The following is a 21,283-nucleotide window of genomic DNA, read 5'->3' as shown; positions in this document are numbered from 1 at the left end:
ACTCACAACTACCGATACCACTGGATAAGAGTTTATAGTCAGCTAGCGGACCTAGTTGAAACCACATTCATGGGCGGTTCTAGTAAACGTCACCAGTTACGCATTACCAAGTCGAGGTCAGTCTTTTGATGTATTTCTTTTGTGAAGTAAAATATTTAATTAAATCACTAAGAACAACTGATAATAGAAAATGTACGTCTTTTCTGAAAAAATATTTTGAGATCTTTCATGTACCATGATTCATATCTTTGCTGTTTTGTTTTTGGTTTTTTTTGTATTATTTATTTTGTTTTTTTTATTTCCTTTTTGTGTCCTGTGATTATGCAAAATTGACTTAATTTGTTCTATATTTCTAAGAAATGTATGTTTGCACTATTGTAAAACATTTCTTGAATAAAAAATAAATAAATAAAAAAAGGTCAATCTTTTGATGCTTGATACTAGTGGAAATAAGTAGAATTTAAGGAATATTATTAATAACTATATAATTTAACACACATTATATATATATATATATATATATATATATACACACACACACACACACACAGATACTTAAACTATAGGGTTTCAGTCATTTTGACCTGCGAGGAAAGGATTTGTTACAGGTAAGGAGAGGATGAGAGTTAATGACCGTACATGTAAACATTAACTATAGTAGCATAACACTAAAACCACCGTTTATTTCCTTACGTTTGCTTTTAGATTTAAGTAATACATAAAAATATAATTTTATAAGACCACCGTAGCATATGAAATTCCGATTTCAAAACACCATATGGAAATCATCTTTCATTGAGTTAATGAGGTGGCTCTTAAAAGAGCCTGTGGGTTTGTGTGACTGCTGGGGGTTTAAGCGCGCTCTCCGCGGATGCGACGGGCTAGCTGGATGTCTTTGGGCATGATGGTGACTCTCTTGGCGTGGATGGCGCACAAGTTGGTGTCCTCGAACAGACCCACCAAATAAGCCTCGCTCGCCTCCTGCAGGGCCATGACAGCCGAGCTCTGGAAGCGCAGATCCGTCTTGAAATCTTGAGCGATTTCTCTCACCAGGCGCTGGAAGGGCAGTTTGCGAATCAGCAGTTCAGTGGATTTCTGGTACCGGCGGATCTCTCTCAGCGCCACGGTACCGGGCCTGTAGCGATGAGGCTTCTTAACACCACCGGTAGCCGGAGCGCTCTTACGGGCGGCTTTAGTGGCCAGCTGCTTCCTCGGGGCTTTTCCTCCGGTGGACTTACGAGCGGTCTGCTTAGTTCTTGCCATTATTTAAAAGTGTTCAGATAATGATTTAATCAAAACTGAGTAGTGCAGTCTGTCGAACACAGCGCGTATTTAAGCCCAGGGCTGCCATGCGCTCATTGGATGGCTTTGCTTCAGAGGCATTCGATTGGTTATTGTTTGACGTCTGTAAATGACAGTTGGCCAATGGCTGTTTTCAAACAAGTGACGTCAGTTTGTGGTTCCCGCCCAAACGTACTTTGCTTTTTCTGTGTATCCACAAAAATAAATGAGGCGAAATCAGTTTTAAATTTGTAAACCAAAATAGGTGATTTTTAATGTTTCTTAAAAACTAATTGGACGTTCAGTTTGACTTGTGGAAAAAATATAGTAAAAAAACAAGTACAGATACTTATTTCATCACGATATATATTACATTTATTTTTTATCAATATATCAGCTTAAATATTTTTAGCAATGCCAATAAAACTACATTTTCATAACGCCCTCATTAAAGGAGAACTTGGTAACTTTTTTAACTTAATAAAACTGTCTAGAAATCATTTGGATGGTTAAACAACCTGTTCTGGTGATGTTGGTGACTTTCCCCGCTCCCCCCAGCGTTCCCAGGCGGAAAACCAACCTTGCAACTTGTTCACTACCGTCCCGGCAAGATAGAAATTGGAAGTCTCGTGAGAAGCGAGAACTAGAACGAGAACGAGCGCGAAACACAAATTGCTTTACGGCAATTCGACATAAACACACACGCATGTATGATGTATTACCAGATTACCCACCTCGGTAGACATAGCTCCATGCGATACAGTTGGCTTGCTCCGATCATAACAAACGCACATGAGCAGCGGTAGAGAGGGGGAGGAGGCCGCCGCAAGTGAGTTTTTTACGACTGTGTTGTGAAATATACGCCCCACCACAGCTGTAGGGGGAGCTCGTGGGGAAAACATGCGACAACAAAAGGGAAAATCAGCAAAGAAGTGACTAGAGTTCGCTAGAGTTACCGAGTTCTCCTTTAAACCATCACAATGTGTAGTGGTTAGTTAGAAAATGCTTGGAGATATATATATATTTGGGGACCATGTGTATTTCTAGTCAAATTGTATTTTTTTTTTATGCCAGCATTGTACAATAACTATGTATGGTTACCATTCATAAAAGTCCATTCATATGCATTCTTTAACTATTAGTTGTTTTATCGAAGGGTTTTTAATAGAAAAGCAAATAAAATCGGGTAAATGAAATCACTCTTTCTTGGGGAATTGTGTGGCTCTTAAAAGAGCCTTTGGTCTGAAGAGAAGCTTCGGTCAGTCTACTTGGCCTTCGCGGGCTTCTCGGTCTTCTTGGGCAGCAGCACGGCCTGAATGTTGGGCAACACACCACCCTGAGCGATGGTCACGCCACCCAGAAGCTTGTTCAGCTCCTCGTCATTGCGCACCGCCAGCTGCAGGTGTCGAGGGATGATGCGGGTCTTCTTGTTGTCCCGAGCGGCGTTTCCAGCCAACTCCAGGATCTCAGCGGTCAGATACTCGAGCACAGCGGCCAAATACACCGGAGCTCCGGCACCGACGCGCTGGGCATAGTTGCCTTTGCGGAGAAGCCTGTGAACACGGCCGACGGGGAACTGCAGTCCCGCCCTGGAAGAGCGACTCTTGGCCTTAGCGCGAGCCTTTCCCCCGGTTTTACCTCTTCCACTCATTATTAAAATCAGAAACTAAAACAGAATACCCTGACGAAGATAACAGAATGAAGATCAGTGTCGGCTCATACTAGCTTTAAACGAGAGTGCCAGTCGCCCATTGGTTAACACTGTGATAAGTTTTAAACCAATCACTGAACTTCCCTCAAAAGCCCAACCCCCTTTTTGGAACGATCACATGTATTGACTAGACAGAAGAGATTAAATCAAGTGAAGTCATCCTCATTTATATAGCGCTTTTAACAATGTAGATTGTTTCAAAACAGCTTTACAGAGATAAACGTAATGTATCCAGAGATTGAATCACTGAAATGTTTGATAGAAAAAGTACAACAATGGATATTATACGCTGTTCCTACCAAAAGTGCTACACATTTCACACACTATACTTGTTCACATTGACCAGATCTGATACTGTGTAGAGTATTATTACCATTAATGTAATATTATAATTAATATCACTGCCATTATTGTTGGTTGTTTGAATTGCCACGGTTCTCCAGCATTATGGTTTGTGTATAAATTATAATACTGTTAATCAACATCCTTGAGTCGTACTGTGAGAACTGTTAGCTTTGAAATCTAACAAGCTTTTTGCCAATTTTTAATCAATTTCTTGCGAATAAAAATTATTTACTTGAGTTTTACCAATCCTAAATTTGTTGAGTCACATATTTGGCTATTTGATTCCAGAATTAACAAATCATTCAAAAACATGAGTTTTGCTCTTTACTCGGAGTCAGTGGTTGGCTCTGAAAAGAGCCGTTTAAGAACAAACAGTAACGTTAGATTTATTTCTTCTTGGGAGCTGCCTTTTTAGGCTTGGCGGCTTTAGGTTTTGCTGCTTTAGGCTTCGCCGTTTTGGGTTTGGCTGCCTTTGCCTTTTTTGGGCTCTTGGCTGCTTTCTTAGGAGTCGCTGGTTTCTTGGCCTTCTTCGGGCTCTTCGTCGCCTTTTTAGCGGCGGGTTTCTTCACCTTCTTCGGGGATTTCTTAGCGGCGGGCTTCTTCGCTGCTGCAGCTTTGGGCTTCTTAGCAGCAGCGGGTTTCTTGGCTTTAGGAGCCGCTTTCTTGGCTGGCTTCTTCTTGGTCTCGGCTTTCTGCTTGTTGAGTTTGAAGGAGCCTGAGGCGCCGGTCCCTTTGACCTGAACCAGGGTGCCTTTAGTCACCAGGCTCTTGATGGCGATCTTGACGCGGGAGTTGTTCTTCTCCACATCGTATCCCCCGGCAGCGAGCGCTTTCTTCAGGGCGGCGAGGGACACACCGCTCCTCTCCTTGGATGCGGACACAGCCTTGACGATGAGCTCGCCGACGCCTGGACCTGCTTTCTTGGCTTTCACAGCGGACTTCTTCTTGGGCGCTTTGGCCGGGGCGGCAGCAGCGGGGGCTGGGGCGGTTTCTGCCATCTCTCTCTCTCTGATCGGATCTGATAAACTCTGTCTGGTTTCAGCGATGAATGAATAGCGCTCGAGCGGCGCTGCGGTCTTAAATGACACATGAGAACCTCGTAGACTCAACCTGCCCCGCTCGGTGTGTGCTGCTCGCTGACGCTTGTGTTTTCTTCTCTTACATTTGGGGCAAAATTGGAGCTGTTAAATAGTTTGTCACAATCAAATCTAAGTGAACACCAAGCAGAGGTTCTGGGCTTTCATTAGAGACTAAAAAACGCGAAGAGGAAACGTTACTTTTGCCTTCGTCAGACCAAATCCAAGGCGAGCATCAGCCGCGGGGGAAAGCCGTGTTCAAATCTGATGGATAGTTTTAATAGAACAGTTGATAAAAGCATGAATGCGTAATTTGTGTGCCTAGAAAACAGTCTAAAAGAGACTTCAATGAAGTCAGCATCAGTGATGAGCGTTAGGAGGCTTTCATACAGCTGTTGTTTAGGGCAGCTTGAAGCACACGAACATCATCAAGAGTCTCCGACTCTGTCTGTGGCCCTTATCTTCGGTCAGCAAATTATCAATATGTTATCTCATTAAACACGTTAAATAAATCGTTGATGTGGGCCAGCATCATATCACAACATAAATATTTTAATTGTAATAAAGAATTTGTGTCTACTGATTCGCCATTCATCTCTTAGGGAACCATGTGAATGGAAATTATTGCTAATTTAAAGCAAGAGACAGCACAGGTCATGATTTCCTTTTAACCACTACATGCTAATTCAACAATTTTTAACAATGAGTTAACTGGTCTCGTCTGGTTTGTTACAGTTTCAACCAAATCACTGCATCTGTCTCCACTCGGATTTGTGGATTATATATATATACACTACCGGTCAAAAGTTTTAGATCGGTAAGATTTTTTATGTTTTTAAAAGAAGTATCTTCTGCTCACCAAGGCTGCATTTATTTGATTAAAAATACAAACAAAAGCAGTAATATTGTGAAATATTATTACAATTTAAAACACCTGTTGTCTATGTGAATATATAGTTAAGTGTAATTTATTCCTGTGATCAAAGCTGAATTTTCAGCATCATTACTGCAGTCTTCAGTGTCACGTGATCCTTCAGAAATCATTCTAATATGATGATTTAATGCTCAAGAAACATTTATGATTATATCAATGTTGAAAACAGTTTTTTACAAATTTATTTCATGATACTATGATGAATAGAAAGTTCAAAAGCACAGCATTTATCTGAAATGGAAAGCTTTTGTAACATTAAACAGTACCCTTCAAAAGTTTGGGGTCAGTAAGAATTTTAATTTTATTTTTGGGGGAAAGAAATAAAATAAATCAATACTTTTATTCATCAAGGATGAGTTAAACTGATCAAAAGTTACAGTAAAGACATTTATAATGTTAGAAAATATTCTATTTGAAATAAATGCTGTTCTTTTGAACTTTGTATTCATCAAAGAATTTTGAAGAAAAAAAAATTGTACACAACTGTTTTCAACATTGAAAATAATAGTTCATGTTTTTTTAGCATAAAATCAGCATATTAGAATGATTTCTGAAGGATCATGTTATCATGCTAACCTGTTGTCTTTAATGGCTCATGGAGCAAGAGCCACAGTCCAGACGTTGAATCGTTGGGCTGATTGGATTAGCACATATGCGTTTGAATGGTTATGCTGATTGGATTGAGACTGGTAACACGCTGGAGTCTGGGGCGGATTTCCTTAACCTGTATACTCATTTACATGCTTTGTTTGAATTTGTCTCCACCTTCAAAAGTCCCTCCTCCTAAAATGCCTATAAGACACCATGCAAATTTATGTACATTAGATTTTGTTGTGTGAATCCGCAGCCGCGCTCAATAAACAATAACTTTGTTTGAACGTGACCCCAACGTCTCCTGGTCTGCTTTGAAGAAAGAAAAACTTTACAACATACCGATACTTTTTACTTAAAAAAAAATACACTTTGGGTTGATATATGAGGTGAATACATTTTTATGACCTCTAAAATAATTTGTGATTTGTGCTCTCGATGTGCCTGTTAGTCATGCGTATGGTTATACCGTAGTAAAACCATTGTAATTTTTTTTTAAAGGCTGCCAGTGTTGTTGTACCCCAATAGGTAAACCTTTTGCAAATTAAAAACTACATTTTAAAAAAATGTTTTGGACAGTGAGAGATAGAGTAAGGTGAAAGAAAAATAAAGAATAGAGTAACAATACTTACTTGAAGACAGTGAAGCTTTACAAGAAAGAAATTGAGAGAGAGAGAGTGTGTGTGAGAGAGAGAGAGAGAGAGAGAGAGAGAGATAAATGTGTGTGAAGAAAGAGAGTGTGTGAGAGAGAGGCAGTAAGAGGAGTATAGGAGTGGCTCTTAAAAGAGCCGTTGGTTTTCTTATGAAGAGATACAGGTAGCGGTAACAGGGAAGGATGGTAGGTAAAAACAGGAGCTGTTGGACAAAGGAAAACAAAAACATAATTCTCTTGCAGCAAGGCTTCCTGGATTTGTATGGTTACCGTAGTAAAACCATTGTTAATTTTTTTAAAGATTGCCACTGTTGTACCCCAATAGGTAAAACTTTTGCACGTTTCTGACAGATTTATTAACAACAATTACAGAACATAACACAATCCATTTGAACTTTAACGATCAATCAAAATAAATTTAATTGCACAAACTAGCAAAATTATAGTAAATGTTACATGCTAGTTTTCAAGAGTTTGGGGTTGGTCAGATGTTTAATGTTGGAAGAAGTCTAATCTGCTTACCAAGGCTGCATTTATTTGATCAAAAATACAGTAAATCTTTGTAAAAACAAATATTGTGAAATATTATTGCAATTTAAAACAATATGTTAAAATGTAATTTATTCCTGTGATCAAAGCTGAGTTTTCAGCATCATAATTATTAGGACAGCATTTACATGAAATATATATATATTTGTGTAACAATGTAAAATCATTTACTGTCATGTTTAATCAATTTAATGCATACTTTCTGAATAAAATAAATTTGTGCTAAATAAATAAAATGACTGGTTTAAAAAAAAAAAACACCTTAGGATTGACATTTTTTATGTGTGGATAGATCCTATAGAATAGATAGCTGCTAGGCCTACAACATCAGGATCGGATCCATTTCAGGATCGAAATCCGCGCATATATCATCGTCAACAAGCAGCGGGGTTTATCTAAATTTACTTCCCATCGACCATAACAACTTTTTTATAAACGTAATATAACCTAACATGCAGTCTCTGCAGCTTTCTGTGATTAATTAATTAGCCAATTAATATCAATTTCTATTAACGTTATTGACCACAGTAACGTTAACAGCACCATAGATTAAAGGTGGGGTATGTGATTTGCAAAACGGCCGGCAGATTTTGAAAATACACAACTCAAATGGTCCTACCTTCTTTCCTTTGACTCCACCCATTCGAAGAACATGGACATGGATGGGGGGGGGGGGGGTATGGTACGACCGTTTGATTGACGCACTTACTGTCCAATGATTCTAGGTGGTCTTGGAAATGATTGGCTGGAGTTTTTCCAGTCCTGCCCGTTCCACAGATGATTAAATTGCTTAATTTTCATTTCAGTGCTTCTAACTCAGTGGCTGTAAGTGGGTTAGGAATAGGATTTCAAGTGATTTTGAAAAAATGGCCAAAAAAGAGACTTACATACCCCACCTTTAAAAAGCTCCACAGTCCACACACACACAAATATAACGTTAGGCTACAGCAATGTTAGATTTTCTTAAATTACAGAACCATAATAAAAAATATGGCTTTGACCGACCTGAACGACGCGGGAATTTTGGAGAATGCATTTGCGCGCTGCCCTGAACCGGTGCAGTGCTGCCGCGATGGGATTGTCGCGGTGGATGCAGCTACGGGGAAGGATCCTGCTGGGTCAGAGTTTTCCACTGGCTCTCCAAGTTGGAGTAAAGTTGCGAGAAACGGCCGGGCTCGGCAGAAGACAAAGTCTGTTGCTACAGCTTTGGGTGGGCATGCGACTACCGCGGGACGTAAAAGATCTGGCCCAGCTTCCATCATCGGCACTGGAGCCGTGAGTACTATTAAAACTGTGAAGACCAAAATAGTGAGTGTTTTTGCAACAAAATTTTCTCCAGAACTTGATGCAGACACACTTGCTGATTATCTTAAAAGTAAACTTAACAGAGTGGTCACCTGTCAAAAAATAGATAATGCACGTAGCAGGATTGGCTCTTTTAAAGTGACTGCTGAATGTAACGATATTGGTGAAATGTACACTCCTGAGCTCTGGCCTGAAGGAGCTCTAATAAGGCATTATTATGAGCCACGCAAGGCCAGTGTTGTTGGTTTATGTCGTGTGCCGTCCGAAAGGGAGGCAAATGGGCACTCTGGTGTTAACCCGTCGGCATGAAAATGTCAATTCGGGTACTGTCTTACAACTGCCGTGGCCTGCGCCTGGGTCAGAGTGCAGGGGATAAAACTCGACGTTCTGTGGTGGACAGTTTGCTCGCAGAATGTGACATTTTATGTTTGCAAGAGACTTTTATTGCTAAACAAGATCTAGAGAAACTGAACACTCTTAATGAAAACTTTCTTGGTGTGGGAGAGTCAACGACTGATCTTAGCAAGGCTATAGTCAGAGGCAGAATCCCAGGTGGGGTGGCTGTGCTCTGGGATAAAAAGCTTGATGCTGTGCTAAAGCCGATCAGTCTTGATGTTGACTGGTGTATTGGCATACAATATACTTATAAATGTAATAATTTTGTTATTTTAAATGTTTATACTCCTTATGAGTCTAGTGAGAATGAGGTTGAATATCTCAATAGACTGGCTTTTATAAATGCTTTTATTCAAGACAATAGCATCTGCAGTGTATATGTTGTTGGGGATATGAATGCTGATATCAATGACAGTAACTCATTATTTGATAAGCATCTGACCTGCTTCAGTGAAGATAATAACTTCACTCTATCTAGTAGAGTACTGTTGCCTGCAGACAGTTATACATACATAAGTGAAGCCTGGCACTCAACATCATGGCTTGGCCATTGTGTTAGTACAGCTGATGGGCATGCAGCTATAGAGAATATGGGTATTAAGTATGGGGTCACAATAACAGACCATATACCTTTGGCCCTCACAATTAACATTGAAGAATTACCATCTACAGTCAGCAACAACAATGCTACCAGTGGTAATGTGAGTACTAAATTAGACTGGTCAACTCTTTCTGAAGAGGATCTTTTGGCTTATTATACTAACACAGACCATTATCTAAGTAATGTTTATCTGCCCAGAGAAGCTATTATGTATAAGGATGTCAACTGTCAGATTGAGGAGCACAAGAGTAATCTATGTGCCATGTATGATGATGTTGTGGCTGCTCTGTTGGAGGGTGGTAAACCTCTTCAAAAACACAGGAGAAACAGGGCCTATAATATTAGACCAGGATGGAACGAGCATGTAGCACCATATCACGCTGAAGCTCGGGAAGCTTACAAGCTTTGGGCCCTGGCTGGGAGACCTAGGCAGGGCCCTGAGCTTGAGAATAAAAAGCTTGCCAATGCCAGATATAAGTATGCTGTTCGTTTTATATCTAGAAATGAGCAAGCCATGAGGGCTGACTCTATGGCCAGTAAAATGATGAGAAACAATATTACTGACGTTTGGAAGGAGGTGAGGTCCCTCAATAACTGTAAATCTTCCCTTCCTTGTACTGTTGAAGGAGTCTCCGGAGAAGATAATGTAGCTAAAATATATGGAGACAGCACTACACTGTAAAAAATAATTCTGTGGCTTAGTAAATATTACAGAATTTTTTTACTTTATTAAAGGTATTGTAGGTAGGATTTTTATAAAAAACTTATTTTCCAAATTTGTTTAAACTTTATTTATATATCAAAACATAATTAAAATGTAAGTACTCTGAAAAAGAAAGTATAAAAATCGAGTGTCTGTAGACCTCTCACGACTGTTTTAAAGACAGCTCATTATTTCCATTCACTCCACCCCCTCCCTTCTGGGCTCCTTCCAAAGCCACGCCCCCAAAACACATGAACGCGCGACGCCGACCGCTGAGCTGAAGACGCATTATTTACCTGAGACGAGCGGAGAGGAAGGAGCACAGTGCATGTAGTGACATCATGTCAGAATCACATGTAATAAAAAAAATCTAACTTTATCATTATGAAGATAAACAAATAAGATGTATTTTAGTACTCACTATCAAGCTAGCATATTGATATTGGTAAAGTTTAAAATATATATTTTTTGATTCGCTAACGAGATAGTTATCTATAAGGCAAAGCTAAAAACAGGTTGCATGATACACGTTTTTCCATTACCATCATCTACACTGTGATGAAGATGAATTTCGTGTAAGATTCATAACATATACGGTGTTCTGCATGTAAGAGTTTCCATGATGAAAGCATTGTTGACTCTGATGAGGACTACACTCCAGAGACAAGTAGCGCATCGTCAGCTCGAGGACAGGTCCGGGGTCGAGGGCGAAGCAGAGGAGGTCGTGCAAGAGGCCGTGCAACTGTTCCGAGGATATTGACACGCGTTTTATTCAAAGACTTTTTGTTCATTACCTTTTCTAGTACTGTCTTCCTTTTTTGCCTTGTTGCCTTCGCTAACTGCATATGCCGGTAATGTGAATTTTTGATTGCTCTTTCTCTGCCATTGTTTTGCTATTCCTAGGTTCCGTGCCTCTTGAATTCCTCAAATCAAACGGGTGCGCGCGCATATGGGCAGATCCTGTGTGGCAAAAGGGTGGTTGCCATGGTTGCGAGAGAGTGACAGTCGCCTAAGCCAATCCTTTGTTTCGTCCCGAATGGAAATAATGAGCTGTGTTTAATACAGATTAAACGGTCTAGAGTCACTCGATTTTTATACTCTTTTTATCAGAGTACTTACATTTTAATTATGCATTGATATATATAAAAAGTTTAAACAAATTTGGAAAAAAGTTTTTTATAACAATCCTACCTACACTACCTTTAACTTAATAAAATCGTTTACTTGATTGTTTGAGTTAAACATACCAAAATAATTGAGTAAAAATCCAACAGTTAATTTTATCTAAAATTGACAGATATATTTAAGTTTTTTTCAATAAAATGATTTAGTATTTTACAAACCAATAATTTCTTTATAATATACTTAAAGGTATAGTGGAGGATCTTTCCGAATTTTAGATAAGACCCGCCCTCTGCACTTTTTGAATAAGTTTGATTGATTCACCAGAATGATTAACAATTAGGAGGACCAATAGTATAGGTGATCCACCCGGAAGTAAAAAATCCTCCGCTATACCTTTAATATATTTGTAAAAAATGTTATAAAAAATATTTGAGAATGTTGAATTAAACTGATCTGTTTCAAGAAACAAAAATATTACTTAATTCAAATCAATATTATTAATATATTTAACACTCTTAAGAAATTGAGTAAGTTTACTCAATTAAAACAAAGCACCCCTCCCCCACCCTCTGACGTGAGGACAACTGGACGGTTGGTTGAGTGAGCGCGGGCTGTTTGAACTCTCCAGTCCAGAACAACAGTCCTCTTCTCAGCGTCGCAGATTTGGTGCAAATCCTCTGTGAAATTCAGGTTTGTGTATATTTTATTTTTATCTATAAAATCATTACTGTGCTTTAAATCATTTTATTTCATGCAAAACAACATACAGAGGCGTAATTCGACACCTAAACGAGAGTCGCGCCTGTCTTTTCGCGTGATTGAAACGCCTTGCATAAACGCACGACTTTATTCCTAATGATAATATAATTAATTTGGATGATAAAATGTCCTCAGAACTGTGCACTGTTTGTTTATTGGCAGGTTATGGAGTCAGTCGCTCGCAGTATCTTTCGGCTGTGAGTGAAACGCAGGACGGCGGTCTGAAGTTCAAAGTTCACCCGCAGAGCGCGAGTCCATCTCCGGCTCGAGAACCAGCGCTGATCCGGTGGAAATTGGATAACAGACCGATTGATTACACTTGAATTAGGCTACCTGAATGTTTAAATGTTTAATTTTTACTTCTAAAATGTTTTTTTTAATGAGTTTACATGTAGGCAATATTGTATGTGTTAAAAACAGTGTGCTGTATTGCTGTACTCATCGACAATAAAGGCCAAGTCATGTAACGTAGGCTATACTAGAGCCCTGCACGGGCCTCAAATCTAGGCCCGAGTCCGGCCCTGGCCCGAGACGCTCAGGCCCTAGCCCAACCCGTGTCCGACAGCTCATCAGAATTATCAGCCCGAGTCCGACCCCTTTTTTTTTTTTTTACAGCGGCAGACTGCCATTAAAATATGTCCGTTTTGTTAGTTATGTTTCTTTTCTTTTCATTTCTTTATTAAGTTAATTTAGACAAATGTTTGGAGCATAAAAAAAAAAAAAAATGACGACCAAGCAAGCCGAGCCAACAGCGAGTAAAACATGTTTGATCAATTTAGCCTCTCAAATCAACGCTAATACTTTACTTAGCTACAGTAAAATCCATAGATATAAAACACTTCAAGCATATCACACAGACAGTTAGTTTAATGTTTATTTATTAAACCACAGTGAGTAAATTGTTTTGAAATACTGAGGCAGGCTCAGGCTGCTCACAACAGCGCTCGCAAACGAAATGAGCAATAGTCAATCTAAACAAATTAAATTAAATAAATCAAAAACAAACTTGCAGGTTATCTTACCTCAAAAATGCACCACAGAACATGGCCATTCTTTTTTCCAGTAGTTTCCAACAGTTAAACGAAAATAAAGTCCAATCAAACGAAAAACATCAGTAGTTTTCAACATTTAAACGAAAATAAAGTCCAATCAAACGAAAAGTTAGAACAGTCTCTTACAGAGCATCGTGGAGAAAAAGAATAGCATCCACAATGGAAGATTTTAACCCAGTCCTCTCTTCTATCACTCGCGATTTTTCTCTTAATATTCTCCATTATTTGCACATGAGGTGAATCGTTGGTTCCGCTGACGGGAAACCTTCTGTGTGTGTGCGTGCGTGCGTGTCAATCATATGTCAGTGTAATTATAAGATTATGAAAGTTATGAGGTTATTAAATGTCTTTCTATGTTTGTTTTTCTATCGTCGACGTCAACTTCTCATATATTTTTTAATTAATGTCTAAAAATATAAAAAGAAGGATAACCCAAAAAAGGCCCGAGGCCCGGCCCGCATGTGAACTATGACGTGAAAATTGGCCCGAAGCCCGGCCCTAGGGGCTTAAAAAAGTCGGGGCCCGTCGGGCTCGGGCTGAAATGCAGGGCTTTAGGCTATACTGGTTGTTGTATGGAATAGGCTACTATTTTACAAAGGTTTAGAGACAATTAAAAAAAGTTAATATTACTCATAAATAAAAACAGTTAATATTACTCATAAATATTGTTTTTTTAAATGTTTAAATGTTAAATTATTTCTACTCATTTTTATTTGTTAACGTAGCCTACCAGATGCAGTTACTCAGATTTACTTAATTTTTTACTTGAATTTACTCAATTCATACATTATATTTCATTGATTTCACAGCTTTAAAATTTACTCAATATTTTTAAGTGTAAAAATGTTTCACCAATAAAATTAAGTTTATCCCAGTAATAGTTTTTACAGTGTATAGCTCCCTCTTTAACTGTTTAAAACATGATCCACATGTGGAGGACCCTGCTATCAGTAATGAATCAATAAGTATTCTGACACATGAGGTATTTGATGCCATGTGGAAATTACCTAATAATAAAGCATGTGGTATGGATTCAATAACTGCAGAGCACCTGAAAAATGCCAGTCTTAGGCTTGCTTCCCTCCTAGCAATCAACTTTACTGGTTTGTTGATCCATGGCATACTACCAGATTCAATGTTATCTATTCTGCTTGTCCCAGTTATTAAGGACAAAGCTGGAAAAGTTGGCTGCCTGGATAATTATAGACCTATAGCATTGGCCAGTATCTTATCCAAGGTAATGGAAATAATTCTCCTTGATAGAGTGAGTGGGTATATCTCTTCCTTGGATAATCAGTTTGGATTTAAGCCAAACCATGGCACAGATATGTGTATTTATGCTCTTAAGGAAATAGTGAATTTGTATAAGTCTAAAAATTCCACTATTCTCATGTGTTTTATTGATGCCTCCAAAGCATTTGATCGAGTGTCCAATGGTGTTAGGCAGGGAGGAATCTTGTCCCCTGTCTTATTTAATTTATATATGGATGAACTGTCAAGGAAACTTAATGGTTGCAACATTGGCTGTATGATTGGTGGCATGCTGGTGAATCATCTTATGTATGCAGATGACCTTGTTACTTTTAGTCCGAGTAGTGCTGGGCAGCAGGAGCTTCTTAATATATGCTCTGACTATGGGGTGGAATTTGATATAAAATACAATTCCAGCAAAAGTGCTGTTTTAATATGCAGAACGAAACAGGATAAATGGCTTAATTTTCCTGTGTTCATGCTAGCCAATAATTGTCTTGAGGTCTGCAAAAAGATTAAATACCTTGGTTATTGTATTGCAGATGATATGAATGATGATGATGACATATACAGACAGTGTTATAAGTTATATGCACAGGCAAACACCATAGCACGTAAGTTTAGTTACTGTTCTACTCAAGTTAAAGTGGCTCTGTTCAAAGCTTACTGTACACCACTCTATACTGCCCATCTGTGGTCTTCTTACAAAAAATCCAGCATGCAGAAGCTACAAGTTGCCTACAATGATGCAATGAGAATTTTACTCAAGGTTCCCAGAGGAAGGAGTGCTAGTCTGATGTTTGTATCTGTAGGAGTAACCACACTGAAAGCACTTTTAAGAAATTTGATGTTTAAGTTGCTGGATGAGTCTACCAACAGTATCATGGTGGCACTCTTAAATCCCTTAGTGAGTTGCTCCAGGTAGCCTACACATCCAGACTAAGAGTGCATTGGCTGAAATGTCTGTATGTATTTTAATTATTGCATTTGCTTATTGCATTTGCTTATTGCATTTGCATTTCTTATTGTTTGTTTGCTTGTTTGTTTTGTTTGTTTTTATCTGTCCTGTCTTGCGTGGCTTTTGGACATGAGTCTGGCAAATAAACTGAATTGAATTGAATATCGCTTCTCTCTTTGGTCCGTGGGGAGTTGTTGGCATTGAGGAAATGATCGCCCCCTGCTGGTACTCACCCTTCATTCATGCGTGTCATTTTCATGCCTTGAGGAGGCAAAGCGTGACATTGACACGCATCCGCTAGTGGACCAGCGTGTGTATTACACGCTTTAGCGTGATACCTTGTTGCATATAGCGCTGTGGGCGGGACATTGAGCAAGTCTGCAGAGTGGTGATTACAGAGAGGCTGCGGAGCCAGTCAAAGTAGCGCATTTTTAAAAAAAAAGGACTTTAATCAAACCACGGATCCGTGATAAGTTTTGTGATCCGCCTCGCCACTAGTGTAGTAGCACTGATCACTTTGAGGGGGGGATAAATTTATCCCCACCGGGGATACAAATAATTAAGCAGAGGCAGGGATACATTGACCAGAAAGAGGGAAATCCCACGCATCCCCCCCGGCAAATCGCACCCATACTATAAGTGTTCATGTCAGGTTTAAATAATCAATTGTGAAAGAGTAGGCTATTCATTGAGATGTTATATTTGACTATTAGTTCGAGTCATTAACTTGTTAAATTAAGTTTATTTTTGTGCTGTTAATGAGTGAATAGTGTGTTGTGTGAAATGGCGGCGGGGTGTGTGCGTCACAAGCATAGACAGTATAAGAAGTGGACAGAGCCATCTCATTGGATCTCAATTGAGACAAGTGAAGCCCATTTTTAGCGATTTCTTAGCACTTCCTTTCCTGACGCGCAGACTCAAACCGAGCAAAGCGTTACACGGACCACGTGAGCAACCCGTCTGTCTTCTAGTAGCTGTGCCAAGAGAAATCTGAATCATTCCCTTCCGAATCTTGCAGAGACGGAGAGCGTGAGTAGGAGCTGTCCATGAGCTTGGAGCAGGAGCAACTTTTGCTAGGTATTCTGATTAATTATATTGTCATTTTGCCTCCACGTCCCCCCGATTGCCCCCAAGCTTCTCCTCCCGTCCATACGGTAATCTCTCTACTGTGCGACAGAGAGTCGCGTGGTTATGACGCAATCGTTAGCCTATTTTTACAAAAACTGCTTCTACAGGGCCATAACATAAGCTACAAGGTAATGGAGCATTTTATACATTGTCGTGTTTCTTTAGAAATAAATAATGGACAAATGGAGTCTTCAAACGCCTCAGATGTAAAGTTATTCGCTGTCAAAGTGACGCCAAAATGAATGGGAGTCAATGGGATGCTAACAGCAGGTGAAGTTCTGCTACAAGATGGTGGCACGCGGCCGGCTTCAACTTCCGGTCGACTTCCTTCCCGCCTGGTCACAAGTGAGAGATGTGTTAGTGGCTAAGCGGCTAAAGTCTTGATTAAATTATATATATATATATATATATATATATATATATATAGCCTATACACATATACATATATATATATATATATATATATATATATAGCCTATACATATACATATATATATATATATATATATATATATATATATATGTGTGTGTGTGTGTGTGTGTGTGTGTGTGTGTGTGTGTGTATGTGTATATATAGATGTGTATATTCGGTACGCATACTAAATATATATTCCAGTGTATTAATACATATTGTACATTGCATTTGCTGGTTTCTGTAGTTAACTTACTGGTGTATTTAAACATGTATTTTGTGCTTAACAGGTAACGTTAAAAGAGCTGCGGTTTAACAGTGCCTGTCTGTTTATGTGTTTTATCATACAGGTATGTTAATTGGTATCTAAGAAACACTGTAATGCTGTTTTGAATTATCTGCATACAATGACATTTTTGTTATTATTATTATCATTATTATTATTATTTATACTATTGCTATGATTACATATATTGTGTATGTGTGTGGCGAAGTGTGTGTCTCTTTCCTGCAATGTCACTTGAGGAGAAGTACGTTAAAAGAGCTGCGGTTTAACAATGCCTTTCTGTTTATGTGTTTTATCACACGTATTGTAATTAAATTCAACTTTTGCACGACCAGCTTTGTGTTGAAAATTCTTTTATTCAAAACATTTACAAATATCTACACCGCTACACATGCATCTCGCGCTGATCACCGGTGATCGGTTCTGCGCAGATTTTGCTCATCTCAAACAAACCGTATAACGATCAGTCTATAATATGAAGGTAAATCCAGGGTGCGAACTACGGGGGAGCTAGGGGGAGCTCGGCTCCCCTTAATAAGACATGGGCTCCCCTGAAAACGTGATTTGTGAAATTTTGGGGGGTCTCAAAAAATATTGACAATGTGTTATTTTGACGTGCAATTTCAGTTTTGTGTAATGTGATCATCGTGGATTATTATGTGTAAAATAGCAAAAATGTCATTCATTCATGCAGGACGGCGATTTAAACCTACCGGTAATTCACTTCAAAGATAACTATGCTATTCTTGTCATGAGCATCAAGGTGTGGTGGCGCTGCGGTGCAAATTCCACTCATGTTATAACTCAGAGATTCGTCGAAAAAAATATAAACGATGGCCATTGATCTGCGCGCAAAGTCCTTGAAATCCATTCTGTGTTGAGTAATGTTATTCCCAAAATGTGTTGTGGCTGGGTTGTTATAGGTCTGCGTGACTCTCGATGGTTTAGGCCTAATTGAACTGAGGATTTATGGTATTCTTCTGTAGCCCGACGAATTTAACCGTTGTTCATGTGAACTCAAAGACAACAGACTATTTATTGGTGGATGTTTGCTGTTTGACCTATCAATTCGGGTCGATAAAGTATAATAGGGTAAATCCTGTATAGTGATTTATCCTATATAGTGCTTGCATAAAGCAAGTAGTGCACTTGTGACTTGTAGCTGTTATCTGTCGTTCATGAACGATCCATTCATTGCGCCTGTCACGTGACAGATGAATGAAATACTCTGAAGGTTAAAGTAATTATTTATGTTCGTTGTAAATTATTTTTGACTGCATTATAATGATTTCTTAATTCAGAATATAATCAAGATTCCGTAGGTGGATGTGTTAAAAGTATAACATAAAGCCCCTTAGATGAACGAAATGGCTCGAAAAAAGCTTATTTCATTTTGATGAACGAGATCGAACAAGAGAGTCAGTAAAATGATTCGAACTTCTCATCCTCGTATGGCACGCGCATAACCAATACACCCCATCCCCCCCCCCCCCCCCCCCCCCCGGGAAAAAAAAAAAACATCAACAAAAGTGGGCTCCCCCAAAAGACACGTTATAGTTCGAACACTGGGTAAATCAGTAGCAAAACTCGAGAGCACGTAGATGTGAATTTGAGAACTTGTACAATAAATATTCGTACTTGTAAGCTACATGAACATTTACACTCACAGCTCCAATGTGAAAACCTGTAAAATAAAAATCTGAAGTTGAATGTTGAAATTTGCACTCGCAGATAATAGTCACAAACCTGTATTCTGAATCTGAAGCTGCAGACAATTAGACACAAATGTGTAAAATGCCATTCACAGAAATACAACGGCAGACACAAACTTGTAATATATATTTTGCGTTTAATCTTACATTCACATTCGCGGTACAACCTCAGTTAGGCACTTGCAACTTCTCAAATCTGTCACTGCAATTTCAAATTTCGCGCCTTGACTTTTGCTACTCTTTTCGCGATATATCAGGTGCAAAACTAACTTGTGCACTTGAAACTGGCACCTAGCCAATGAAATGGGACTTCGATGATGTCACGAAACCCACGTGCACTGAAACGCTATTAGACGGATATTAAAGGGTAACTAAACCCCTGGTCAGAGCCTGACTCCACCCACTGTCAATATTTGAAAAATGCTAGAAAAGTGGGCAGACCCCAGCGGAGATAGAGGGGACGAACCGTGAGCGGGAGGGCGTGCAACTGAGACCTGCTGTCAGACTCTAAAATGGAGTTTGCTCACAGGGTCGCAAGACGACGTAAAGTACATTCATCTGATGAGTTTTATCAGAGCCCGTCATTCTCAGGTTTTATCGAGTTGATGTCAATAGCGCGCGCTCTCTATATAGGCATATTCATATTTTGCCGCTATGTGAAAAAATCCAGCAAAATGCGCCGACGCGTTTGTCGACCCCAGAGGAATAACTTTAGCCTAACCATAAATTGTGATTAAAATATATATGATCACTCACATCAAGACGCCGCTGCAGTGGTGGAGTCCATGCAGGAGGAGCAGCGTGCGTTTGTCACTGCGTCGCTTTTCAGCGCGAGCTGTGTGGAGAAGCTCATTTCCACCTCTATTGCGTTGGAGAAGCAATCCCGCGAAAATGCAGGTTTCACACTCACGGTCTTCCAGGCCAAGTGCATGCAAACACTGGCGCCTATTTTCCAAGTCTGCTGGAAAGCTATGCAGTCCAGCAATCAGTGCTGTTGCAACCAGCATCACTGTACACAGATAAATCTACGCTAGCTCATACCAAGGGCGTGGTGAGCTTGTACCAGGGGCGTGGTAGAGCTGGAACCTGCTTACGTCACCTGCCACCTTTTACGTCACTTGCCACCGCAACATCCAATAGGAAAATTCAACTGCAGTAGCCACCGTTCAACCTTAAGAGGGCAGCACTCAGACGTTTTTACACCATATATTGTAAAATTAAAATACTTTATACCCAAATGTCAAAAAAGTTACTCGAATCAATGAACAGCACTAATAAAGCCTCATTCTTACAGATCATTAAATAAAAAAAGTTGGTTTAGTGTTTAGTTACCCTTTAAAAGAAATAAACAATATTATCAAACTCAGTAAACACCATGCTAATAATGCATACTACAGAAAAGCAGATGAGCACAGAATATGACGAAAGAAAGCAAATGTGTGTTCAGTGCAAATAAACTTGCTGCCTGCAACGAATTATGTGTTTTTTGTTATTGTTATATATATATATATATATATATATATATATATATATATATATAACTGTTGATCCATTAAGCCTCATTAAGAGTTTTCTTGGTTTTCTATGGGAAGAAAACGTACAATTGTTGCGTTCATATTCTGTGCTCAATTGCTTTTCTGTGTGCTTTGTTTGTATGGTGTTTCCTGAGTTTGGTCTTTTAATACCACTGTCTCAATTAAACGCGTTGTGTTCATATTCTGTGCTCATCTGCTTTTCTGTAGTATGCATTATTAGCATGGTGTTTACTGAGTTTGATAATATTGTTTATTTCTTTTAATATCAGTCTAGTTTCAGTGCACGCGGGTTTCGTGACATCATCGAAGTCCCATTTCATTGGCTAGGTGCCAACCAATAAAACGGCTCCTTTGACCCCCCTCCTCCCGCCCCCCTTTCTCTCTCACCGCCTCTGAGTTTCAAGTGCACAAGTTAGTTTTGCACCTGATATATCGCGAAAAGAGTAGCAAAAGTCAAGGCGCGAAATTTGAAATTGCAGTGACAGATTTGAGAAGCTGCAAGTGCCTAGTTGAGGAAGTACCGCGAATGTGAACGTAAGATTAAACGCAAAATATATATTACAAGTTTGTGTCTGTCGTTGTATTTCTGTGAATGGCATTTTACACATTTGTGTCTACTCGTCTGCAGCTTCAGATTCAGAATACAGGTTTGTGACTATTATCTGCGAGTGCAAATTTCAACATTCAACTTCAGATTTTTATTTTACAGGTTTTCACATTTGAGCTGTGAGTGTAAATGTTCATGTACAAGTACGAATATTTATTGTACAAGTACGAATATTTATTGTACAAGTTCTCAAATTCACATCTACGTGCTCTCGAGTTTTGCTACTGATTTACCTTCATACACTTTGAAGTACTAACTGCAGTGGAAAAACAAACCAAGCTAAAGCGAAACCAGGAAAACCACAACCCCCCTGT

The 21,283-nt window shown here is 39.2% G+C and overlaps 3 protein-coding genes across 3 annotated transcripts; all 3 read right to left on the bottom strand.

The window, feature by feature from the left end:
• Positions 1-753: 753 nt before the first annotated feature.
• Positions 754-1,289, bottom strand: LOC311079195 (histone H3.2). Its single transcript, XM_084108409.1, has one exon. The coding sequence runs from the start codon at positions 1,261-1,263 to the stop codon at positions 853-855; it is 411 nt and encodes a 136-aa protein (XP_083964535.1). The 5' UTR covers positions 1,264-1,289; the 3' UTR covers positions 754-852.
• Positions 1,290-2,249: 960 nt separating this feature from the next.
• LOC311079197 (histone H2A-like) lies at positions 2,250-3,089 on the bottom strand. The gene has a single exon (XM_084108411.1). It carries the CDS (start codon positions 2,930-2,932, stop codon positions 2,546-2,548), a length of 387 nt encoding a protein of 128 aa, XP_083964537.1. The 5' UTR covers positions 2,933-3,089; the 3' UTR covers positions 2,250-2,545.
• Positions 3,090-3,285: 196 nt separating this feature from the next.
• On the bottom strand, positions 3,286-4,358 carry LOC311079189 (histone H1-like). The gene has a single exon (XM_084108402.1). It carries the CDS (start codon positions 4,333-4,335, stop codon positions 3,724-3,726), a length of 612 nt encoding a protein of 203 aa, XP_083964528.1. The 5' UTR covers positions 4,336-4,358; the 3' UTR covers positions 3,286-3,723.
• Positions 4,359-21,283: the final 16,925 nt, after the last annotated feature.

Source organism: Abramis brama (genome assembly GCF_963993115.1).
Source record: "Abramis brama genome assembly, chromosome: 3".
Classification (NCBI taxonomy): Eukaryota; Metazoa; Chordata; class Actinopteri; order Cypriniformes; family Leuciscidae; genus Abramis; species Abramis brama.
Note: the sequence above shows the minus strand (reverse complement) of the source record. Positions and strands in the feature narration are given on the sequence as shown.

Coding starts and splice junctions, on each gene's coding strand:
- LOC311079189 (XM_084108402.1), bottom strand. CDS start 4,335: ATGGCAGAAACCGCCCCAGCCCCCGCTGCTGCCGCCCCGGCCAAAGCG.
- LOC311079197 (XM_084108411.1), bottom strand. CDS start 2,932: ATGAGTGGAAGAGGTAAAACCGGGGGAAAGGCTCGCGCTAAGGCCAAG.
- LOC311079195 (XM_084108409.1), bottom strand. CDS start 1,263: ATGGCAAGAACTAAGCAGACCGCTCGTAAGTCCACCGGAGGAAAAGCC.